Consider the following 27,086-nt stretch of genomic DNA (forward strand, 5'->3'; position numbering starts at 1 on the left):
AAAGAGATGATCAGTAAGAGTTGAAACTCTCCCAGTGACAATTACAAATTTGTCCAGTGCTCAATTCAGGACTGACCAGGGCTCATTTAAAGGTGCTCTATGTACGTTATTGACTCTACTAAAGAATAAAAATAATGTTTGCAGGAATTTAAGAAACATGCTAAGTGAATATACTTATTCTCTTTTAAAAATGTGCGATCAGTGTCAGAATGTCCATGTTGATTTTGTGTGACTTCGCCCATTGCCACTTACCCAATTATACTTATTTCAGTTCAGTCATGAAGGCTGCCATAATATATGGGGATGTGGCTGAAAATACGACCTCTCGATGACAGTAGCAGCCTCTGAAATAAGACGCAGATTCTGAGTTATAAAAATCAGCAAGCGGTGGATATATATTACAAACATAAATATTAGCGGGAACTTATATTGTAAGGCTTGATCATCAGGTAGGCTCACTCCTGTTGGTGTCGTCAATCTGGCAACCTGCATTTGCATGGAGCTGGATAAAAAAATAACTCTCCAAAGTTTTGAATTTGGACTGCAGTAGTTCATACCTAATACCTAGTAATACCTAATTCTACATCCTGCAACTTTAAAGGCAGGATTAACCTCTAATTTTTGGCTAGGAACAAAGTTGAGATGTTTATCTCACTGTTTTGATGATATAATCTTTTTGTTTTGTGTTCTCCTTCCCTTCCTTAACTGATGTGCAGACATGCTCCTGGACCTGAGTGATCTTTTACAGGTAAGCTTCCTTTCATTATAATTTCTTTCATATTTTTCCACATAGCTTAGTCTGAGTAATAATGTGATGCAGCCTAAGCGTCTCTGTTAAGGTACACAATGTTCAACATTGAAATAATCTTTTGTAATCTCCACTCTTTGAGGCATTGCATAAGACAAAACAGGGAAGAAAACACCAGTTTTGAGCGATAATGTCTCTTATAATGGATATTCTATTATATTTTCAACTTCAGATCATCTCGGTTTCTCTCCATTTAATGTTACACTTATAATTTTGTTTTGGACAACTACAGTTGGTTTACATGCATCAAGCCTTTTACTTTCATAAACTTTACACACTGCAGTTATAATATAATAATAATATTACGGTAACACTTTATAATAACTAAACACTATGAATCATCTATTAAGCATTAGCAACATTAGTTAACTCATTATCTGTTAAGTATTAACTCTACTTTAATAGACATTTATAAGCAGTTTCAGTATTCTTGACCTAAAAGTACATTTATAATGTGCTTAATGATTGTATTTTCATACTTTGTTAATAATTATTTTTCATTAAATAAGTATTGATTATTTACAATCTAGTTATTTAAGAATAGGTGGTGGTTTTTAAAGATCATTCAGAATGCTCAAGTAAATGATTATTAAACTATTCAAAATAACATTCATATATCCTATTATTCAGGCATGTACTGATAGTTTGTATGTTAATAAATGCTTTATCATCTAAAGTGAGGACTGTTTATGCTTGGAACAGGAAAAAAAGAAAATAAACAACTTTATTAATTTCTTTTCATTTGAAGATACACAAATAAAACTGTATCAAGTGAAAAATCAGTTTTTGCAATCTTATATAAAATAAAATTACAGTAAAGTTTCAACTTTGCTAGATAACTTTGAAATGTTGTATGATAATATATTGTTAAATTAATATGTTGTGGTTTTATCCAATTTTGTTTATCTGTATTTTTTCTAATTGTATTTTAACACTTCTGTTCTTCTGCAATGTTTAAAGTTTACCATACAAATGGTTTGTAAACAATGCAATAGTGAATTTAATAATGAACAATTAATAAGCAATAAAGTATGAAAACACAATCATTAAACACATTATAAATGTGCTTATAAGTCAAATATACAGCATGGTAGCTTTAGTTACTGCTTACTAACATCTATTAATGTAGAGTTAATGCTTAACAGATGATCAATCAACTATTTGCTAATGATTAATACATGATTTATAGTGTGTAATTATTATAAAGTGTTACCCAAATGTGTTGTTTCCCACTTTATAAATATGTTTTACATCCTGGTATGTTCAGGTAGGTGCCATTCATATAATATTTAAATTTGCAAATACTTAAATGGTATAATAAGATAAGAATTATAAGGGCAAGCTACAGATAGTAACTATATTGCTGAAAATTGTTGATGTTAAATAAAAGTTGCTATATTGAACAGCAGCATCTTTTATTTCTCTTTTTTAATGAAATACTAAAACATTAAAGGCCATGGTGCATTGATTTTTACGACAAATCAGAGCAACGTAGCTTTCTGTGCTTTATTGGTTTCATTAAAAAACACTGAGGTTATTGGAAATTATTCTACATTTGGTTTGTGAAACAATACACAGCGCAGATTTTGTTTTATTAGTAGTTATTTTAAGGCCAGACGTTTTGGTGCTTACGCACTGGTGTAGTGTTATTTTTACTCCTCCAGTTGTCCCCTGAGCTGTATCTGCTATTGAACAGACACCGCACGCTCGGGGCGGAGGCTCAAATATGTCATGAATCTTTTGCAAGTGCAGCCACACCCGAATCTGACAAGACCCCAGTTTGTCCTGACTCGATGCCAGGCTAACTAGAGACCTGCTTCTGGGGAAAAACAAAAACCGTATCACTGTTAGTTAGTTTTTAGTATATATGATTATGCATCACTATTCACAAGTTTGGGGGCAGTACTTTGATTTTTAGCAGTTCAGTATAGATTTTAAAAATACATATTAAGTTTAAAAATAGTTATATTTGGCAAGGATGCCGAAAAAGGCACATTGTATAATGTTAAATAAGATTTTTATTGGCGGCATATGCCGGTATTTGAGTTTTAGCAGTTTCCATCAACACCATTTGTGAGCAGAAAATGATTTGTTAATGATCAATACAAAATATTGTACCACTATAGTTTAAAGGGAGAGTTCACCCAAAGATAAAAAAATTTACTCAATATTTACTCCCCCTTAAGTGAAGATATTTTGAAGAAAGCAGAAAACCTGTAACCATTAACTTCAATAGTATTTCTTTTTCTTACTATAGAAGTTAATGGTTACAGGTTTTCTGCTTTCTTCAAAATTTTTTCTATTGTGTTCAAAAAAAGAAAGAAATTCAAAGTTAAGTGTTTGTGTAAATTATGTAATAAATTTGTATAATAATAATTTTCAGTTTTGGGTGAACTGAACTGATCTCTTTAAGTAACAATTCTCACTTTTAACTTGTGGCTTATTACCTGCTTATCATTTTGATATTATCTGTTTATTAGTACTTTCATTAGTAAAATACATATTCTGCATGATCTTATTCTACATGCCTAATTCCTAGACACAACTATTACCTTAGTTACTATTATCAAGCAGCAATTTAGCAATTTATTGCAGCAAATCTTGTAGGTAATGGTTTATCAATTGCGAGAAATGCACCTTAAAATATTGACCTTATTCTTCAATGTGGAAGTGCGCGCGTTTTTGCGATTGTTTTAGAACTTCCGATTCAGTTGTCTATGGGAGAAATGACTAGGAATAATAAACGGCAAAAAACGGTCAAACTACTTACTCTACAAACAAGTGTTTGCATGACAATACAGACAAAGTAGAATAATATAATAAGAAAATATCAGTTTGCAACACCAAGCAGCAAAACGAGCTGTTTTTAACGTCTAAAAATGAATGGAAGTGAATGAGACGGGAAGTTTCGAGCCAAAATGATTCAAATGGCTGCGCCCACTCGCACACGGAGAATAAGGTGAATAGTCTGACCTAAAATAGAGCTGGGCGATATTGCAAAAAAAAAAATCATGAATTCATGTTTTATATCATTCGATATTGATAATTTTTGAATATTTTAATGATACATTTAGGAATATTAGGATTTGTTGTTATTTAACCACTCTGTTTTAATTTACCAACATTACCAAGACAAATAATTGTAATATTTTAACAAAATATCTTATTATAATAAATTAAACATAAGTATTAAAGAGACTATTAAACTTGATAAATAAAATGTTACAAAGTGTGTGCAAATCTAAACATAGATCAACATCTGTAAGGTGTTAATAATAATGACACAGTAAACCTCAAACTCAGTGAACAACATAAACTATGATAATCAAATCTGAGCTTTCAAGTAAAAGAACCAACCATCATTATTAAAATACATATTGCAACATTACAAACTGTGAAGTATGACTAAATTACCCCCTATGCTAAAACAATCTTTCAGATGGGGTGCTAGTGGCTGAGATGCACAAGAAAAGAAACCAAAAAGCCATTCTGGCGACATCCTTACATACTTTTTTATTTACAATCTCCTCACTTCTGCACTCATTTGTGTGTGTGTGGTTATTATGTTATTCTGACCTGAAGTGACAAGCGTGAGTGTGTGGTTTTTTTATTTTTTTTCCATGGCGTTTCGTTACTAGCTGACCATCAACCAATTTTTCAGTGGATGACAAACGGACAAACTATTGTTGCCGCTCCAATGCAAGTTTATGGAGAACAGTAAAGCACTGCAGTGTTTGATTGCTCTGTGTTTGTCTGAGGTTATTAGTCTGTCGTTATTACTGAAATGTGCACAAGTGTGAAGCAGGTTGGCGAGTTTTACTTGCATGAATCGTGGTGCGCTCACCTAAAATAGTTCTATGAATTTGTAATATTGATATTTTACAGTTTTACAGTATTTTATTTCTGAATAAATAACTTGCCAAACATTTTAATACTATTGTGTTAAAATGTAAAAATCTGAAATAATCGTCCAATAGATTTAAGCCAGTCTCAAGTGACTAGTAATATACCTTTGAACCCATTGAAATCCAGAATAAAAGATTTGTTTTTCAGTGCTCTTTCTCATTGTTGTAGGTTAATGTTTACATTCTGGGCAAGACCTTCCTCCTGTTGGCTAGAGAGCTCTGCATCAATGCTCCGGCTGTCGGTAAGTCTCCCTGTAATGACCTTTCTGTGGCATCTCTAATGTAATTCAGCTGACCGGAACAGCGCTTCTGAACGAGCCTCATTAATAAAGCAGGCAGCTTCTCTCAAAACAATTCATTTGCTAAATTGGTTATCAATAATACACCACAGCGGGATCAATACAAGCATGCTCAATCTGTTCATCTGATTTGGCCTATGGATTCCTAGTTGCATCAAAAGGAGAAGATTTTCTATTGTTGCACTCTCACGCAGACGTATTGAGCTGTAATATTCTTTAATTCAAGCTATTTCAGGCACAGACTGAATGTTTCACCCATCTGGAAATTATATTCATAGCGAGTTGCAGTCTTTGTTGATGTAACTAGGGGGCACTGCGTCATGTCAGAAAATCCATTATGGTTCTTCATATTCTTTTTTTTCACCTTCTGTGTACAGATCAGGCCTGCAGACTTGTTTTAAACAGACTTGTCAGATTAAAGGAAGCAGAAAGAAAACAATTCAACTATACACCAGAGTGCATCCCAATGTTAAAGTACTGGGCATAATCCCAGAATTCAGTCTGATTAGCAGCTTTCCATGTGTCATAATTACACATTCATCTGTTTTTGTGGGTATTTTTCATTTTTTTGGGTCAAAATCTGCTGTTTTACCAAGCTGCATCTGCTCCGTGTTTACTAAACCCTCAATTAAAATGCAAACGGTGGAGCAGCAGATTCTATGGGCTCAATTCAAACAGACTCCCCATTCAGTTCCTCATGAAGCCTGCTGGGGATAATGGGTTCTTTATGTGGGCTTTCAAGATGAATATTTCATCCACACTTAACAATCACTGTCTTATTTACACAAACCCATGGCAGTTGTGGAGTGTGGGTTCATTTTTTGGATTTAAGTTTGAATGGAATGCACAACATTACATGGAAATCTCACATCTAATTTGAATGAATTATTTTACACTTTTTTTTGGTGTTGATTGAACTTTGCTTGCTGTTAAAAATGGATTATCCTTTGCATTTGATATTAATTAATGATGAGAAGGGAAAACAACTTTGGACTCGAGTCACAAAAACATTTATAATCTGCAGTTCAGGAAGCGGTTCACTAATACAAGACATTTTATTTGTCAATCAGCATCAAGCTGAAAACAAATACGTTATGTACAAAACATGACACACTAGTGGTTTCCGTCCACTATCAGAGCAGTACAACTATCTCATTAATATATATTTATATATAGATCTGCTTGCAGCAGCGTCAATAATAATTAAAATCAAATATATATATATTTTTTGCAATAAATAAAGCTGAGGAACATTCCTTCCATCTGAGTCCATTGTGGTACAGAGGAGCCATGACCATTGAGTTCACAACTGCTACATAATGAAGGCAAGAGCCTCACGAGACCCTGTATTCAATCCATCTTAATTCCAGTGAGCGGAATGCACTACAATAGGACATCCTGACAATTTCAGGCATAAAAGACCAGCTCTGGTATCTGACCCCCTTGGACTCCAGTTCCATTGGTACTGTCTGAGGAACACTGGAACTGGAAGGTCACTTTTCCACACTGCACTTCTGTCATACCCTCCTGTCCAAAATAACTAAGTTCATTCCCATCCAATACAGCGCTGACTGTGTAGAAGGTGTCCTGCTCCACTTGGACCGGGTGTTCAAACCATACGGAGAAGGTGTTGCTGGATCCATCTGAGATAAATTTTGTTAGGTTCTGGGCCAGAGTCACTCCTTGGCGCTTGAGTTCGATCTTGACGCTGTACTCTGCCTTTCCACCACTGGAACCATACAAGCCAAGTCCTGCGATGAAAATCCTCTTGTCCACTGCAAACTGGATGCTGTCGCAACGTCCACGGTAGCGCCACTGGTTACTGCGGTAGGCCGAAGACTGGAAGCGATGGCAGCGCTGTGGGGTCAAACCTTTTCTTTTTAGGAGTGGAAATTCCAGCTTGGGTTTATTGGCTGCCGTGTACCAAAGGAAGATATCATGAGTCTCTTCCAGAGTCAATACATCTGACTGTGCTGCTCCATTGGCGAACTCCTCCAGGGTCATGGTTGGGATGCGAACCAAGTAGAGAGCCTTGCCCAGCACTGCCCTTTTATTACGAGCTGTCGGTCCCAGTCCTTGCCTTTTGCATTCAGCCACAGCCCAATCAAGAGCTGCCTGAAAGACCACTGCCTCCCGGGTATTCAGAGTCTCTCTCTTTAGTATGATCTCCAGCGTTTGAAGATCAATCTCACAGAAGCCCTCAGAGTGAAGCGCCAGTTCAGCCTGAGCATCAATGACCTCCCAACAACGCAGGGTCAGCTCAGGCTCCTCAAATAGTCTACTCTGGGACAACAACACACAGGCATTTTTGGCCTCCAGGCTTGTCTCCAGAAAGGTGACACAGGCCTTAGCCAGTGCAGGCACTATATATTTTTTGGCAGCGTACAGAGTGGCCAGCACTGTGTCCGCTTCAAGTTCAATCTCATCGCTGTACATGTACCTAGAAAAGAACAGGAGAATAATTAGATTGTTTTTCTACATAATATAATAACTCTGTTACATATAATAATCTAGTATGTAACTGTTATTACACATTTATACATCTTTCTAGGTTTCTTTTATATACATTACATTTATAGAAAGTGTCACCAAGATACATTTTCAACCAGAACTACACTTGTCAAAATCTAAATATTAGAGATTTTAACACTTTTTAAACTGGACATGCAGTAATGAAGGGCGTTTTTCACATTGGTTGCACCAAATGACTTTGGTTGACAGACGTTTTTGAAGTACAACCAAGTAAAACTGAATGCTTTTTTATTCTAAAAACAGAAATACATTTAATATATAAGTCACTGTTTATATGAAGTGCATTTAAACATGAATTATTAATAAAAGTATACAAATTTTGGGGTGATGCACCAAATGACATTCTTAACCTGAACTAATTTTACCAGAAGTAAATCACCTGAAATTTTAAGACACTCATTAATCTTGGCATTCATTCACAAAAGACTATTTTGAGTTTTCTTCTCAATGTTGGTTGCACAAAATGACTCTGATGGACAAACATATTTTCAAATATAATAATTTATAAAAACATTATTCAGTATTTATAAATGTATTAAATATAATAACTTGTTTACATAAATTTAACAATTTTAAAACTATTTTCATTTAGAAATTCAAAGTGTAAACAATAATTGTATATATGCACTATATTCACTGTTTTTATTTCTTTTTATTATTTTAATAAGCTGATCGGTCAAGACAAAGAAAATGAGTATCACATAAATGACCTAGATGCACTAGAAATGAAGGACTTACTTCAAAAGAATTAAAAAAGCAGCAGGTTCCACATCAGGAATATGAATCTCAGATTCTCCTTCTGCTAGATCTCCATAAAACATGGCACCAAAAACAGAACTCCCCACTGCCAGCACATACTGCAAGCACAAATGCCACACAAGAGCAGTTAAGCAGACGGTGGATGAAAGAAGTGCACAAGATGCGGTTTGACATGGGTGGATGCGCTCACCTTGTGTGCTGGAACTTTTTGGGATGCGCCAGGAGGACCCACAACAAAATGAACATCTGCCATGAGTTCGTTATTGAACATCAAAGCATTCCTGGAGGGAACAAATGGAACAGAATATTACATTGACGAAACAAAAACAGCATGGGCGACTTGAAAAGCTAGCTAATTGTGCCCATACCTTTCTCGCAATGTCGGGTGAGTGGACTGCCAGCTGGCAGTCTCAACGTTATTATTGTTGATGTTCTGCTGAGTGGCAGTTGTAGTCGGTGTGGTCACCGTTTGAGTGACTTGGACGATGGTCTTTTTGCTGGCAGCTGTGACTGCTGTGCTGTTACTGTTTGGAAGGTTGGTATTTATGCTGGCAGGATAGAGTTCTGCAGCCATCTTCTTCCTCAAGGACAAAGTCACGATTTCATAGCATACTGGCAGCTTGCTGAGCTGTTTCCCACTCTTTCTAGTCCTTTTTAAGGTTTCTGGAAGCAAAAGGAAAAACGTCAAAAACTTCATGATCCTGCCATATAGGCAATCTGGCGTTGTTGGCATCAGCAAGTCTATCCACCAGTCTGCGCGTAATTAATAGGCAGGTGTAGCGGAGGAAAATGTTCCCTTTATTTTAATTACAAACTACAAGCCTCGATGACTCGTTTGTGCTAAATATACCATAGCTATTTCATTTCCCTCTTTTAGAAACATTTACAGAACACATGCACGGATCCATCCAGCGGAAATATTCCAGCTCGAAGACTTTTTCTTCTTTCTCATCGCATCCTCGCGAACCTTAATCTCGGTCAAAATACGTTGCAAGTCAATAGAACTGTTACAGTCGGATAAATAATAAAGTCATAGCCCCGAATCGACCGTGGAAAGTGCTACGAGGTTCTTGTCATCCTGCATATCTGTGGACTATCCCCTCTCCGCGTCTTTACGCTGTAGTGTAAAGGAGGTTTTGTGTGACGGGAGAGGACGCCCTGCTCCGTTTTGACCAATCAAACAACTAGTGAGTCTGGCGTCAGCAGTTGCGCCTCCCACAGCAGGACCGCCCGCTCACACGAGCACCAGTTAACCCTTTACGCTTTGTTTACTACGGTTGAGAAGCGAAAAACGTTCAGAGAAAATTCAAAACAAATCTCGGTCAGTTTTATTCTGCACTATTATACAGTACAACACCGAGCAGAGTTATCGACTCCAACGTGTCCAATCGTTTTTAGCGAAGCAAAACCAATACAACTAGTGAGTGTAACGTTAGTTATGGTAGGCTAGCCTACATAGAGAATGATTCTTATGAGTCGGCTCTGGTGCATTAAAACATTTATGAATCACAAGGAGCGTTACTGACTTAACCTGCCATGCAGTTTATTACTTTGATGAGCTGATGTTGCTCAGTATTGAAGTAAGCATTGGATGCTCGTGAGACTTAAATTTGTTGACTAGTTGCTTAAATGACAACATACACACAGTAGTATTTCACAAAAAAATACAATGAGGTGCTTTCATGTTTTTATTATTTAAAAAACACTTATGTCCTATTTATTTGTGCTGCCTCTAAAAAAATCATGTGAGAAATCATTAAAATGACTGCACGTCTATGCACTAAATGTGGATACATTTAACCTTATTTAGTTAAATCTGAAAATGTCATCATTGTGTAATAGTAAGCGATAAATGAAATATCATGCTAAAAATTGGACTAATTACTAAAGAAATACTTCATGCAGACGTTAAGCAAGCCGAACGGCTGACATGAATCGCAGAGTCGTTTAATGCAAGTTTCACATATCTGTTGTTGACAATACACGTTCACGTCAACACTTCCAACAACATGGTCATAAAAACATGTAAATTATCATATCATCTTATACTAACGTTACTATCATCAATGTCATCATCACCAAAGGCCAAGCAAGATTGATAAGCATTTATGAAACCCCGTGCGAAGCTTTAAAGGGCTTTTTAATGAACTTTTCTCCACAAAAGCTCGTGACACAAAACTCAACATTGTAACGCTTTACAACCATAAGCGAGCTGCAAATGCGATGTTTCAACTTCACAGGATCAGTCAATTTGCTGATGCAGCCTTAACGTCTCATAAGGGATAAACATCTGCAACCAAGTGCTCAACCTACTGAGGGAATATCTGATGTGCTCGCTAGAATTATCGTCCGTGTTCACCATTAACATGTACAATCAATGATTATAGCTCCAGCGTTCTTAACAAACCGGTTTTAAAGACGTAAAGTAGCAGCAGAACAGAGTCACCGTCCGTCCGCATAGACTTGTCCACCAAAACGGACTCTTTAGTCGAAGTACTACGAATCATTATTTGCGATTTAATAAAGCAGTAAATGCTGAGGAACTTAAATAGCACATCTTTAGTCGTTCTTTACCTTATTGAGCCGAGCGAAGCGCAGCTGCCAGGAAAAATACATTCAGGTTTGATGTTTGGAGGCTCGCTGGCAACCAGGAGCCATGTTAAATCTACAGTGTGAGCTATGAGAGTGAGGGGGTTGGGCTTGCACAGCTTTCCCGGATCTCCAACAGAGGGCTCCGGTGCTGGAAACTGGATCCTTCGCCTGCGATAAGCGGCTTATCTATCTCAAACAATTTAGACAATGATGTTTTTGCCAGCCAGAGTCTGTGAAACATGCACTCAGTGAGTGAAATATACTAAATGCTAAACTGTTTTAGAAAGTCAATTTTGGTTGGGGAATGTGGTTTATGATTTAAAGGGATAGTTCACACAAAAATGCATTTTCTCACCCTCTACTATTTCTAAACCTCACACTTCTGAAAACATCTAAATCAGCAAACAACCAAGCTGGTAAAATGCTGTAAAATAGCTAGCTACAATAGCCTGTAGGTGCAATCGATCAATCAATCAATCAATCAATCAATCAATCAATCAATCAATCAATCAATCAATCAATCAATCAATCAATCAATCAATCAATCAATCAATGTCAGTTATGGAATGCATAACCCATGAAGGGTTGTTGAATTATCAAAATATAATCCACATGCAACGTTTTGTCTGTGAAATAAATAGTTATGATATGGAACTATAATGGTGCCAAAACCAGCCAAGAACTACTTGAGCTGTGTATGTATCTGAAAATAATGGCACACCTTAGAATGTTGATCAGCCAATTAGAATTATAAGTATTAGAAGAACACAGAAATGTTAGTAAATGGGTTAAAGCAAAGAACAATGCAAACAGCTTCAGTTGAAACATAAACTGTAAACAAAAATGGAAGGCTGATGCTCACTTCATTCAATTGACCCTTCACTAAGCCCCACCCTCCTTAGGTACTGTATGCCTGTCAAGCTTTTTGGATTGGCACGTCTATAACAATATGTATGCGCCAATGTCAGACATTCCAAGGGATATAATTAGTCATTTTTGGTGAACAGGGTGCCAGACAAAAGAACAAAACAAACTTAACACTGCTCCTTTAGCACCCCTCACAGAGCTTGATCCACGCTGGCACTTCTCCCCTTAGGTTTTATAAAAACCACCACCCCGTCCAAACTTTTAGAATACCTGGTATGATATTTGCACAATCCATATGCACAATGCTTTGGCTTGTTTCCCTCGCTCGAAAGCTTGACAGGCCTCCTGCGCGTAGCTACGGTTGCTAAGCCACTATTGGTGTGTGGCAGTTTTCGGGTGTGGCTTAGTGAAGGGTCAATTGTAGAAGCCAAAATGAAGCCAAAACGTCCAAAGCAGGGATCACCAAACTTGTTCCTGGAGGTCCGGTGTCCTGCAGATTTTAGCTCCAACCCTAATCAAACACACATGAACAAGCTAATCAAGGTCTTACTAGGTATACTTGAAACACCTAGGCAGGTGTGTTGAGGCAAGTTGGAGCTAAACCCTGCAGGGCACCGGACCTTCAGGAATGAGATTGGTGAGCCCTGGTCTAAAGTATGCCAGTTATCATACTGTGATGACATTTGTAGCCTTAGATTTACTGTAAATGACAAAAATAATATTTCATTTCATTGTGCGTTCTGGGCTATACATTTGCTAGTCTCAGCCTCAGACGTCACACCAAGCACCACCCATAGACCTTTGGCTAACTGTCTGATGCACATGGCACACTTTGCTGGATCCTCAGATCCTCATTTGTCCTCTGATTGTGTTGTATATACAGGAGTCTGCAGCAATCTTAACCAGTCCACCTGGAAAACAAGTCTGATCGGATAAAAAAGCAGAGCTGTTTATATTGACTATGACGTTCAGAATTCTTAAAGTTCTTCTTTAAATTTTTGGGGTGTTTGGGTAAAAAGGTCTTATGAGACATTACAGTCTGTTACTTTGAGGATAACTTTGCAATGATGAGCATTTATTAATTTGACTTAAATGTTGGGTTATTAAAGGATGCAACATTCACTGCATAAATGCTTCAACCTGTGATGTCGACAAACACACAGGTAAGCTTATTCTTTTTTTTCTAATAGTAGTAAAAAATAAATCTAATATTCTGTCATTTGGTAATAAAGATAAGAGAAAGACTGTAAAAACCAGTATAATGTCTTTTTTATTTGTGGATACTCACAAATACAACACAAACCGTTTGGTTTATAGACCACAGAAAACGTTCACTTTCAGTCATCTCAGTTTGCATGAATTTCATGTAGAAATGTGTCTCCAAAATAATAAATGAATCTCTACAGATTTTCTATGTTTTGCTGACAGATCATTAAAGTTATTAATGTGTCGTTTTAAAGGCATTCGTAAATGAATAATTCGGCCAGGCTGTTACTGTGCAGACATTTCCACACCCCAAAACATGATGCGGTGGTGCAGTGGGTAGCGCTGTCGCCTCACAGCAAGAAGGTAGCTGGTTCGAGCCCCGGCTGGGTCAGCTGGCATTTATGTGTGGAGTTTGCATCTTCCCCCATGTTCTTCTTCCCCCATGTTGTAAGCTAAATTGTCCATAGTGTACGTGTGTGAATGAGATTGTATGGGTGTTTCCCAGTGATGGGTTGCAGCTGGAAGGGCATCCACTGTGTAAAACATATGCTGGATAAGTTGGCAGTTCATTCCACTGTGGCAACCCCAGATTTATAAAGGGACTAAGCTGAAAACCTAAGCATTTCATATGGGGGAATTACTAGCATTTTAATGTCCATTTCCCTTTGACAAGTGGATGAGGAAAGTATATTTGGACAGACCTTCAAACCTTCTATTTATTAAAAGAGTTTACACCTTCTGAATTATTGTTAAAATACACAATAGGTGTTAGAATGATTACAAAAATATATATATATAATGCAGGATTGTTAGCATTCATCTATTTTGGTTTTTAATTATGAGATTCTATGGTTCTGTGTGGATTTCTTTTTACAGATTATTGAAAATACAGTTAACACTTCTGCCATGCACTAATTGCAAAAGGTCTTGATTAGCACTTTCGATTTAGCACTCCCACTGTGTCAAAATCAAGCTTCTCCCAAAGCAAACGATGATTTTAATAATAACAGACACACAAGACAAGGTCAACGATTGACATCTGATGCATGCATAATAAAAAGACACAATATGTAAGATTTTTTCATTATAATATACACTGTAAAAAAATCTTTAAAAAACAGTCAAAAGACTGGCAGAGATATTTCGTTAAATTACAGAAAATAACCATTTCACAAAATTACTTACAGTAAAAATACAGAATAACTTTACAATCAAAGTTCATTAAATTACAGTTTATTACTGTTGATAATTTGCATTTAAACTGAAAAAACGAAATAAAAAATATAGATAATCTGTAAAAAAACAAATTTCTTGCTCCATAACAAGTTAGTACTGTCATTTTACAGATTATAACTGTAATAATGCGGGTAATTACTGCCATTTTACTAATTATTACTGCACTTATACAGATTATTACTGTCATTTTACAAATTATTACGGTAAATATTTATTGTAATTATACAGATTAATTAATGTGATTTCAAAGATTATTACTGTAATTAAACAAGTTATTAATTATACAACTTAATTAAAGTGATTAAATTGATTATTACTGTAATTATAGAGATTAATTCATGTGATTATACAGATTAATTAATGTGATTTCAAAGATTATTACTGTAATTAAACAAGTTATTAATTTAATTATACAACTTAATTAAAGTGATTATATTGATTATTACTGTAATTATAGAGATTAATTCATGTAGTTAGGCACAAAATCTCTAAATATCCCATAAAATATTCCACTTTTAACATACCTTTAAAACTAAAAAAAGCTTTTAAAGAATGATTAAAAAAAGCATAAGTACAAATAATTACTGTTGTCATAAAACACTGTAAGTATAACTATAAACTATATTAACAAATATTTTTTAGCATGTGTAGGTTAAACTCCAAAACAATTTGCTTAAAAAAATACAAACCTGAGATGAGGATCAAATAACAAAAGCACTAGAACAATTTTACCTGTATATATTTTGCTGACTTCAATACTTACATTATTCCAGATGTTTCAAAGACTGTTCAAATAGTGTAGAAATGCACAGTTTAAACTAGTGACTAGCTTTACTGTGCTTCATATTATGATCACTAAAATATTAAATACTTTAGCTCACCCATGAACGTGATTTCTGCATGAGTTCCATAGCATGTAATGAAGACAACAACTCCCCAGATTCCACACTCATTGTGGAAAATACACATTTGTTTGTTGTGAATATGCGCCCACTAGTGGCAGAAGTTACATATTTTGCATGTCTTTAAAGGGATGTCTATGGCCCTGTTTACATTGTCAGGTCTTGATGCCCAGTTTTGATTTGTTGCCTGTATCTGATTTTTTTGCCTGTCCATACACGTTCGTTTAATTGTGACCCATATCTGATTCATGCGCTTACAGTTGCCATACAATTTACATACCTAAAGGCGGGTTCTAGCATCTGCACCACACTAGCCACGATGGAAGAAATTGTCTTGCGTTTAGCTCTGCGGTATATGCGAAGTTTGCCCAACTTTAAAACGATTTTGAGGTGGAGGAGGAGGGAAAGGGCCGTCATTGCAGCTTGTGCCTATGGTTTATATATGGTGTCCACCACCATTCAGAGGAATTTGTGAGTACGAGAGAGATCTCGGGTCTGGTGGGAGCAAATCGTGGCGACCACTTTCCTCTTCAATGTTTCCTCTGTTGTTGTTGTTTACCGCTTCGACGTCTCCACACACGCTCTTCTTTCTACGTCATTAAACCACGAAGTACCACATTGTCAATGACATACAAAAGGGAATAAATCTGATCTGCCTGTCTACATGATAGTCACATTGTCACATATCCGATTTATATCTGATTTATTTCCACATATGAAGGTGGCAAGTTCAATCTAGATCAGAACTCATTGTGGAACCAAAATGATGTGCATCATCCATCATTTTGCTGCAATACAGCATGTATGTTGTTAGAAATAGTTAGCATATCACATTCTTCTATAGGATTTTACAAATCCGACCTGCAGTGCTGTCCAGTACCCTATTAAAAAAAAATTATATCAGAGACCTGTGCGATGGCAAGTTTCCAGTCCCCACCACCAACAGTCCTCAAAGATCTATTTGATTATTTCTCTCTGTATTCATTTATCACTTTTCCCTTAATCAAACTCTGACAGCCGCAGTCTCACAAATCAGATAATTTTATAGCCACGACTGAAAAAAAAGAAGTCTGAAAAATCAATTTATTTTTCAGAGCAGTATAGATCATTCCAAAGAAAGCTACATAAGAAAATTACATTTTCTTAACCGACTTACACTATTTCCTGTTTCACAGACACCACTGAATATTTACTCTGTCAACTGCTCTGCTACACTGCATTAATATGATAATTTAATAAAAAATGACTTTGCATGAGAGATGTATAAAAAGCCAAGTGACTGACACAGTCTATGGAGATCTCGTAAGTGCAGGTGCAGTCCCCATAGTGTAGGCTTAGATAAGATCGCCTTTCTTAGCTGAGCTCATTTCCGACTTATTAGGACAGCAGTGATGTTTGGGCTTTATTGGGCCAGCAGAATGAGTTTACCCAAGGACTAAGAAGTAGGTGGAAGTGAGGGATATTTGCTCCCACAGACTGACTCTAAGCCAAACCACTTTTAAAGGTTCCCATAGGGGCACTGTGTACTAGATTTAACATGGAGTCAAGGAGAACCACAGAAATGATGCTTTTTTTAATTTTTGAAAGGGTATCTGCTAAGCAAGTTGCACAGAGTCAAGGCTGCGTTTCATTCTGAAGGGCTCATCCCTATTCCTTAATCCCTCAGAAGGGATGTTTACACTCTACATTGAGAGTTTTGAGAAGATAAGGCCATCATTTTGAAGGACCAGTTTGAGCATTTCTCTTTGAAATGAACTTTTAGTATGGTGGCCATGATTGTTTTCACCCAAAGTGCTCTTGGGTTGTGGATTAATTCCAATTGGAACACAAGCTATAAACTTAACCTTCAATCCATATTTGCTATATGTTCCCAGGGTTGTGTCTAGACTCTGATTACAGATCTGTCGGTTTCTATTTTTAGATCCATGTCTGTACATTCCACGATTCGCCCACATGTTGGAGTTTGGTGAAAAGACCCATGAGGTTTCGATGACTGCTCTCAGACTGCTGCAGAGGATGAAAAGAGATTGGATGCACACAGGACGGCGACCATCAGGATTGTGTGGTGCAGGTAGTGTTTAACATTCAAATGATAAACCCTCCCTAGTTTGTGGGGTTCTATAAAAGGGATGATTCACAAAAACTTTATTCTGAGTTATCATTTACATTCCAAAGCTGTGTGTTTATACAGTTTGTCTAGGGATCATAAACATAAAAAATAGCTTAAACATGCTTAAAAGCAGTTTTAAAAATGATGGTGTTTTTTAAGTGTTATTTATTTATTTAATAAATACATAACACTTTATTATTATTATTTAATACTCACTTTATTATTCATTTAATAAATAAATCTTTGTATATAATGTTTTTAAAAAAAATTGGTCAAAAAAAAATTATGGAGATCTTGGTTAATCAGAACTATAAGAGAATATAGACCCTTTCCACATTTCCGGGTTTCTCAGTAGTGGAAGTCATCATAGTTGGGAAAACTTAGAGCGCAGTGAATGGGAAAATACAATAAATCATTTTTTTACAATCTTATTTGCTTAAATAAAAGAAAATGTAAAAATCTACGATGATGTTATAAAGACTGTCAGAAAAGAAAAAAAATAGCATGAGACTGATGACAGAAGCCAGAGGAGAGAATAACGTCAAATTTGCTGTCCTGTCTCAAAGATGCTGCATAAGAAACCCCTCGCACAAGCGGTAATTCGTTTTTTATCATTTGAAGCAAAGATGATATAATACATTCATAAATACATATACATGCTCATATGGTTTTTTAAAGAATAAAAATATAACAAAAACTTTAAAGGATTTAGGATGCTGATGACCATTAAATACGTCATAACAGGCTTGTGAAAAGGGTCCATAACCCATACTCTTCATTTATAAGTACATATATCATTAAATATCTATGCACATTTATAAAACTGCTCCAATACAAGCTAAATATGATTTAGATGCTGGTTCCTGGGTTGATAAAAATGTTTAAAAACATTTTCAAACAATTGATCAACTCATGCATCAAAAAAAAAATGGTGAATGAATAACTTGGACACTTTTGTTTTAAAGATTGAGACCATAGACTGCAAAAGATATGGACGTAGTATCCGTGACGTAAGCCATGGGTTTCTACAGAGCACAAATGAGGCTACAAGAGGGTGTGGCCAACCGGCGCCATTTTGTTCGCTTGTCATTGTACCTACCAGGGGTTACCAAAAAAGAGGCGGAGCGTGAGCCTGCTAGCATTCTGCGTAGACTAGCTTTTCTTTGGTAGAAATGCTCAATACTTCATTACCTGCGTTTGTGTTCTGACCACATGTGCTTGGTTGTGTACTATATCAAGAAAGTGTTTAGTCTTTTTAAAGCACTGTTGTAATACATTGAGTCACTAAGCATTGTTGTTGTGACGTTTTTCTACAGGAGGAAAACGCAAATTACTTCCAAATACTTTAAATATAGTCTGTGTTAGTAAATGCAAGACTATTTATGAAATGCAGCCATAACACTATATGACAACGTTTGTTTGACTGTTCTAGAGCCTACAGCTAATCAATCTGTCAGATTCTGGAGTGCATTACAGGTCTAAAGAAAATATAAATGATAAATGATCCTAAATAAAACAAATACATTTATAGAGATGGTATATAAGTATATAATTTCACTCACCTAGGAAATGGAGGCCACGTGAATGGTTTGTGAGCACAATTAAGTGCACACAGTATGCCATATCATCTGATAATTGTAGGAAATAATCCCAAAAGGCAACTGACTGTGTAAAGCCACATAAAATAAAACAAAAATACGATGTATATGACGAGTTCAGCGGCTAATCAGCCGAAATAAGCTGAGGTGATGAGACAGCGACCAGCGAGACTTAGCTGTCACTCAAGTGGCCACGCCCTTAATTATGCAGACTTAATATAACTTAATATATACTAAACAGATGAGTTGTCATGAAGAGTTATATTAGCGATATACAGCAAAATCGTTTTTTGTACCAGGCTGTTAACACCTTTTTTTTATTATGGAACCAGGACTAGCGAAATTTCAATGAATTGCAGTTCTAGTTACTTCTGTATTAGTTTCACGAGAGAGAGCAGAAGGTTTGCCGCTTGATTGAGACCTGTGGGCTTCTTTGGTTATTATTGCATGAACAAAACAGCTGAAAATATCTTCTAAATTTCTTTTAGTGTTTTTCACAGAAGAAAGAAAATCACACAGGTTTAAAACGACAGGAGTGAATGTTCATTTTTCAGCAATCTATCCCCTTTAAACTTGAGTCTTTCGTTTGTTTGGGATTAACTTCTAAGGCATCAAAAGATTCACTAGATGCCTTCTTTGTCAGCTCGAAATGAAAATAGCCTACGCGTTTTTCAGTCTACATTTCTGCGCATCTGTCAGATCCTAAAGCAAATCCCTTAATGTGCTAAAAGTTTGACATGAGAACTGGAGCAGCGAGTTCCATAGCAAGGATAAAAACAAGATCACTGCAAGTGCTTTAGCAGCACACAGTTCTCGATGCCCTCGATCTTAAGCAGAACAGGTTGGTCTCTGCACTCTGTCGTCAGCAAGATGCCCTCACTGCTCAGGAATAGAAGACTGACTTCCTGCATGCATCTCTCTCTCTCTCTCTCTCTCTCTCTCTCTCTCTCTCTCTCTCACTGTCTCACTTTCCCCATCCAACATCCGCTGCTGCAATATCTGAATAATTAATAATTCATCATTAATCATTTACAGTGTTCAGGGGAATATGGTAAGTTTAAATGTCAGTTTTCTGTATTGAGGTTGATTGTTCTATAACGAGGGGAGTAAACAACTGCACTTCACCTTTGAAGTGTTAACGTTGCAAAAACAAGGATCAAGATACAAGCTAAAGCGAAAAATAATGGGTGTCAGTCACAGGGTATATGCATTATTCCTGCAAACATTTAAACAGAATTGATGATCCATCAGAAAGTTTGTACTACATTTTTGTTTAGTTTACGATACAAGTTAGTATATATATACTCACACACAGTGGTGTGAAAAAGTGTTGGCCCCTTTCCAATTTCTTACTTTTTTGCATCTTTGTCACACTTTAATGTTTCAGATCATCAAACTAATTTAAATATTAGTCACAGATAACACAAGTAAACACATCATGCAGTTTTGAAATGAAGGTTTTTGTTATTAAAGGAAAACTAAATAAACCCCCTAAACCTAATTACTAATAAATCAAGCATTTTTGATTTTTGAACTTGCAATGAGTCTGTTACAGTGCTATGGAGGAATTTTTGCCCACTCATCTTTGCAGAATTGTTGGAATTCAGCCACATTGGGGGGTTTTCGAGCATGAACCACATTTGCAAGGTCATGCCACATCATCTCAATTGAATTAAGGTCAGGTCTTTGACTAGGCCAGTCCAAAGTCTTCATTTTGTTTTTCTTCAGCCATTCGGAAGTGGACTTGCTGGTGTTCTTTGGATCATTGTTCTGCTCCGAATGTCACTTCAGCTTGAGGTCACTGACAGATGGCCGGACATTCTCCAGATTCTCTGTTCCATGTTTTTGCCATTTCTAGATAATGGCTTTAGAAATAGCTTCATAGACTGGTAGATTTTTTTCCAGACTGGTCGATCTCAATTATTTTCTTTCTCGTTTGTTTTTGAATTTCTTTGGATCTCAGCAAGTCTGGCTTTTGAGGATCTTTTGGTCTACTTCACTTTGTCAGGCAGGTCCCATTTAAATGTTTTTTTTTGATTGCAAACAGGTGTGGCAGTAATCAGGCCTGGTTGTGGCTAGAGAAATTGAACTCAGGTGTGATAATTCAGAGTTATGTTTTCACACCACTGCAAATATTGTGTTTTTGTGTGTGTACATTTTGCATCTCCAAGATAATCCATCTGATATTTTTCAAAAACCTTTATGAAATCGTTTTGAATGATAACGCAAAATTATAATTAGGTTATCTCTAAAAATAGTGTTTTTATGTGTATCTAAGGACCTTTTGTCTTGAAAATATTAACTAATATTAAATAAATATTAACTAAAAGACTCTGATTGTTACCTATTTTTGACCATCTCTGCCTTTGAAATCATACAGTCAGCCTCAACTATCATGTAATAATTCAGTCTATAATAATACATCAGTTATGAAAAATAATGATACATCGTTGTAAGATTGAAAAAAAATTGTATGGTCTTAACTAGAAACCTTTAGGATAACAGTGGTTTAAAGATAGAAAGGGTTGTTTTGCTGTTTCTTAAACAAAACTCTGCAGCATTATTTATAAAATGTCTGCTAAACGGGCTACTGTATTGCACAACACACCGCTGCAGAGATAGTTTTTTTTTACAAATGCTCCATTACAATAGAAATGCACTTTCAACACTTTTGTGTGGCACGTACATTGTATATTTGCACAGTGGTGAAATGTCAAACAAATTGAGAACAATACGTTTCAGGGACGAAACATTTATCCTCATTTTCTCTCCCATGTTCCCCCAGCTCTGCTCGTGGCGGCTCGCATGCATGAATTCCGGCGCACGGTGAAGGAGGTCATATCTGTTGTAAAGGTGTGCGAGGCTACACTGAGAAAAAGGTGAATGCCACAGCTGATCTAAGCAGATTTTCAGGGAAATTGTGTTCTGCAGTCACCCAAAAATGAACCGTGACTCTACTAATGTTTGATACCTAATGTTTTAAAGCCCCACATATTGTTTTTTCACAATTAAACGAATGATATCACTAATATAACAGTAGCATATTTGGTACTGTAAAAGGCCATATTGAGCGTATGTACTGACAATATTGAAAGTAAACTGGTATAGAATTTTAAAGCCATGCATTGTAAAGCTTATTTTTCAGGTTATATATGATTGTACTGCACTGTAACACGTTACCAAATGTTTGTTCTACTTTGATGTCCAGACTGACAGAGTTTGAGGAGACACCCACCAGTTCCCTGACTATTGATGAGTTCATGCGAGTAGACCTTGAAAAAGAATGTGATCCTCCGTCTTTTGTTGCAGGCCAGAAAAAAGTCAAGATGCAGCAGGTACTCAAATGGGACACTAGTGTGCGTTTGTGTGTTTTTTTAAATTAATTTAATACTTGTGTTAAGGTGAGGATAAATTAAATTGATAAAAATGAATCAAATTAACATTTTAAAGTGCCCCATTATGCAGTTTTAAAGGTTGCTTATTTTATGATTTTTTTTCCTTCACAGTATTTACAGTACATATATCCATCATGGTTAAAATCACTTTCATTTTCTTATATTATACATCGCAGTTTTTCATTTTTCTCAATGCTGGTACATTTGAACGTGCCCAGGCGCCCAGACACTCCGAACCGTGCCCAGGCGCATTTCCTGATTAGTTTGAGAAGTGTGAGTGCTCTGAATCGGGCTCAGGTGCAGTTCAGTTGGCCGGCCCTGGCCAGGTTGGAAGAGTTGGGCTTTGGCGCGGTACAATTGTTGTGTGAGTGCAAAGTGCGCCTGAGCCCGAAACTGAAGATGCGATGTAACTTTTAGAGAACTGTTTCATATGTATTTATTAATCATTCTTACTGATCAATAAACGCAAACTGTCGTAGTTTATTAAAGACGCAAACCCCTCGTTGCAGGTCAGTTACACCTTCAGGTAACCTCCTAATACCTGCAGCACGAGGATTTTATGATGATTTATGAGCGTCAAAAGTGGTGGATCTGTTCAGCGAAGTGTTTGACTGCATGTCACTGCATCCCAAACAACTAAAAATAATACAAATTGATATTACTAAATCAATCTCCACTGTGCTGAGCGAGAGCGCTTCTCTTCCTGTTAAACTGAATTAAACAGTCGCATCATCGATGATTTAAGTGTGCTCAGGTCCGGTATGTAAAAATGCAACGTGAGTGCAGGCCGAGGTGGAGAGGGGATGACGGACAATCAAGCCTAGGCACGGTTTAAGGGAATGTATCTAATGTGAGTGCACCCTAAAACCATATTGTCTGAATAGAAACTCTGTTAGGGTTTATTTTGTGACCGTAAAATGTGTATTTTATTTATAAGCTCTATACCAGGGGTGCACAAACTCAGTCCTGTAGGGCCAGTGTCCTGCAAAGTTTAGTTTCCACCCCAATCAGACATTCCTGGGCTAGCTAATCAAGCCCTCACTGGGCTTTTCAGAAACATCCGTCTTAGTATGTTGAGGCAAGTTCAAGCTAAAATCTGCAGCCCTCCAGGACCAAGTTTGATCTCCCCTGCTCTATACTGTATGATTATTAATCGCATGAATGAAATTAATCAATCCATATCACTTGACCTACCTGCATCTGTTTCTTCACTTCATTTCTATTCATAAATCTTCTCAACTGGCCACATGAAATTAAAGTACCCATTTAAAAATCTTATATGAGGTTTTAGGCCATCTGGGTACTTTGCGCCTACTGTTTTTCCAATACTATGCATTCGGATAGACAGATTGACAGACTTTCTGAAATAGTGTGTTCAAGATCTGGTTTCTTTAAACCCTTCTTTTCTGATAGTCTCCACTCTGATTGGCCAGATCATGGCCTAGTCCGTGTTTATTTGTTGATCACTTTCAGCTTGTTCCACAATCAAAGCATCCAATTTCATCTCCAGATGCTTACGCTTGAAAACACAGCAATCAGTAATTTGTGTCCATTTTACCATGTTATTTTGAGTATTTCTCATCATTTGGATTTGTGTAAAAATGTATTTGTCAACAGATGAAACCAAACTCTTCCTGGCCTATATCAACTACAGGGTCAGATGTTGGTTTGCGGGCTGCCAGTGAGATCATAGACTGGCATTATACAAATTTTTCCAAAACCTTCATAGGATTTTGCTAGAAGTTTAGCTGAAATTGCAGGCAACTTCTTTCCCGAAGTTCAGATTAGAATCAGTTGCTTTGGTAGCCATTCAGACAGAATGGGTCTTTGCATCTAAACTTGTGAGATGCAACACTCAGGAATAGTTTTTAAAAAGTGTCTTCTCTGCTGTGTTGCTGTCAAATAAAACAGTTGCTTTGGAACTGACATTGATGAGCTGCTCTGCATGTAAAAATTCTTATAACTTGACGTGGTGTCAAAAACATAGCGCTTATATGTGAGGAGCTGCAAAACACACGAGGCACGAGCATAATGATCATGAACATCCATCAAGCATGTTTGCGTAAATACAACAAAGAACACATTCTGTGTGAATGGCCCCTCACAGTGCATGTTTTACATCCAGAAACAGCTACATTACACACTTCAAGAAAGGTCATTTAAAAAAAAAGCATAATAGGGGCACTTTGAAATATGCTAACGGTTAAAACAATTAAACAGTATTGTACATGTGTGTATGATATGAAATGATGTGAAGATATGAAGGCATACAGCCATATGAGACTCTGGATAAACGGTTCTCTTAATTAAAATGTCATTGTTTCAGCTGGAGCAGGAGTTGGTCAAGAAACTTGAGGAGTATCAAGGTTAGTCTGTCCTCCTGGAATAAGATATTGATTCTCTCTATTGACTCAACAAGCCATCTTAATGCTCTCCGTTGTGTGTTTTCTCAGCTACTCTAAACGCTTCAAGATTTTTTTCAACAATCACAAATAGCAAATAGCGTTTTTGAGCTCACACCTTACCGTGAGCAGCTGTTTTTGTGAACTGTCTCCCTGTTTTAAGGCTATATGTCATTATTTGAAGTTCCATTAGCATACTGTATCAGGGTTTCTGCTGGGTCTTAAAAAGTCTTAAAAAGTCTTAAAAAGTCTAAAATTTAAAAATCTAAATTTTAAGCCTTTAAAAGTTAAGGCCTAAAGCCTTAAATTCGCTGTTCTAGGTCTTAAATATTTTTGCACAGGTCTTATTTTTCCGATGTCCGTGTAATGCTGCATCTAATGCTCATTTAAATTCTTTTTTGTTGTTGTTGTTTAGATTTCGTGGTGTTGTAGTTCTTTATTTCGCTAGTCCAAATGTAATTTCGGTATTACAACTACAAATGAGACCAACATGCAGCAGCCATTCAGCTTTCTGTTATTGAGCTCAGTGCGTCTGGCGAATTTAGCGTCATTGCTGTGTTTGCAGAGGTTCACTTTGGGTGCACGTCACATGATTTCAGCTGGCGGAGCTCACAAATTTTTTTGAGACTCGAGTGAACAGTTCGCGGGGCACTGCGTTTGATTTGAGTTTAATATGAAACACTTTCAAGAGATTTTGTCTGAAACAGGTACGACTGTACAGAGACCTTTATGATCCGTTCATGCGTGATCATAGGGAGAACCAGATGACCAATAATTCTTGGCTAGAAATTGCAACAGCCGTGGAAAAGGAGGAAAGTTTTTGTAAAAGTTTGGAAAAACCTGAGGGATACGTTAGTTAAAACAAAAAAAAGAGGCCATGCTAAAGTGGAGACCCAGGTGGTTTTAATATTACAGAATATGTTTTTTTTTTCACCAGTCATAGGTTTTACACTGATGGATATATTGCAATTTCGAATTTAAAACACTTTACAAGTTACAAACTAAAATGAAGTAAGAAATTATGCCTTTGATAACTGGAAAGGAATATATGAACCTATCAGTTTAAAAATATACTGTTGCCCAATTTCTAGCCTTTAGGAATGGAATGTTGGACCATTATTGCCTTTTTAGCTTATAAGTAGAGGACAGAAATTAGCCAGACAGTGATGTGTGAATTGTTGAGTGGGCAAAATAAAATAAAAAAGTGTACTTTTATTCTTGCCATAATAAAAAATATAATTGTAGAGCAACCCATGTTCTGCCATTAATATTTAACTTTAATAGGTAGAACTGTCCGAGATATGAACAAAAGCAAGTGATGCATCAAAGTTTGATTTTAAAAAATCTTGAATGGTTATGAAAATCATTCAATCAAAAAACAATTAGTTTTAAAATCTTCAATGATATCAATAATTTGACGTAGTTCCGGACACTTACTACTTCTATGTTTATCCGTCTGATTTTACTGTCTGTTTCTTTTGACCACCCCCTGTCATTTAAAAGAATATCTTAATGGCGAACGCGTCAAGTATAAAAGCCTCGTCCGTTTCGTGAGGTGTGCAATGCAGCACCAGACGAAAGTAAAAATCAGCCTTAAGATGTTTGTTTGTTTGTTTGTTTTTTCTGTAGTTCAATGGTGCATCTAACCCGTCCTGTTTAATTTGAATACATTTATTTTACCACAAATTTTGTGATTTTGCATTTTCTCTTTATGTGTATGTGTGTTTTTGATATTGTGATATAGGTCTTAAATCTAATACTTAATGGTCTTAAAATGGTCCTAAAAAGTCTTAAATTTGACATTATGATATCTGCAGAAACCCTGTGTATGTAATCTTCATCAAACACTGAACACATGGAGTTCATGCTGCATGCTAAATATCTGTCAATAGCAAAGACCCAACTGTCAGTCAGAGGTGTCAACCTTGTGTGTGTGTGTGTGTGTGTGTGTGTGTGTGTGTGTGTGTGTGTGTGTGTGTGTGTGTGTGTGTGTGTGTTTGTGTGTGTGTGTGTGTGTGTGTGTGTGTGTGTGTCTGTGTGTGTGTATCTTCTTCAGGTGAGATCGACTCATACCGCGATGAGATTGAGACACAGTTGGCAGGGAGCAGCAGAACCAAATTGAGAGGGATTTATGCCTCCTACGCAAGAGAAGGTAGATCAAATCAAGTGCTCTGCATGTGTATTTAAAACATCCAGGCTCATCCGAGCACAATTCAGTGATTGTAGCTGTTCTTAATAAAGATTTTTTTTATGCTGATGCAAGTGTCAATACACCAGTACTGATTTAGCTTCACCGGTCACACTTTACAATAAGATTCCATTGGTTAATGTTAGTTCTAACATGGACTAAGAATAAACAATACTTATGCAACATTTATTAATCATAGTTAATAATATGTATTATAATAATGTATTATATAATAATGTATAAATAATGTATAATAATAATAATGTATTATAATTAATGAGGCGACA

At 36.4% G+C, this 27,086-nt stretch overlaps 2 protein-coding genes across 3 annotated transcripts in view; one reads left to right on the top strand and one right to left on the bottom strand.

Annotated features, from left to right (window-relative positions):
* brf1b (BRF1 RNA polymerase III transcription initiation factor subunit b) overlaps nt 1-27,086 on the top strand; it is a 131,061-nt gene that overhangs the window by 28,713 nt on the left and 75,262 nt on the right. The window contains exons 5-11 of the mRNA XM_056480989.1: nt 717-748; nt 4,883-4,955; nt 17,028-17,177; nt 21,600-21,693; nt 22,023-22,149; nt 24,536-24,575; nt 26,668-26,763. Coding sequence (XP_056336964.1) covers nt 717-748; nt 4,883-4,955; nt 17,028-17,177; nt 21,600-21,693; nt 22,023-22,149; nt 24,536-24,575; nt 26,668-26,763 — 612 coding nt within the window. The remainder of the gene's footprint in view (nt 1-716; nt 749-4,882; nt 4,956-17,027; nt 17,178-21,599; nt 21,694-22,022; nt 22,150-24,535; nt 24,576-26,667; nt 26,764-27,086) is intronic.
* btbd6b (BTB (POZ) domain containing 6b) lies at nt 6,009-10,986 on the bottom strand. Of its 2 annotated transcripts, XM_056480992.1 has the most exons (5): nt 10,878-10,986; nt 8,672-8,966; nt 8,494-8,584; nt 8,283-8,401; nt 6,009-7,452 (listed from the first exon to the last, which is right to left on the bottom strand). In XM_056480992.1, exons 2-5 carry the CDS (start codon nt 8,875-8,877, stop codon nt 6,420-6,422), a joined length of 1,449 nt encoding a protein of 482 aa, XP_056336967.1. In that variant the 5' UTR covers nt 8,878-8,966; nt 10,878-10,986; the 3' UTR covers nt 6,009-6,419. The 2 variants fall into 2 exon arrangements, with proteins under 2 accessions (XP_056336967.1, XP_056336966.1); XM_056480991.1 differs by lacking the exon at nt 10,878-10,986 and having other exon boundaries at nt 8,672-9,429.

The sequence above is a fragment of the Danio aesculapii genome, chromosome 20 (assembly GCF_903798145.1).
Source record: "Danio aesculapii chromosome 20, fDanAes4.1, whole genome shotgun sequence".
NCBI classification, from domain to species: Eukaryota; Metazoa; Chordata; class Actinopteri; order Cypriniformes; family Danionidae; genus Danio; species Danio aesculapii.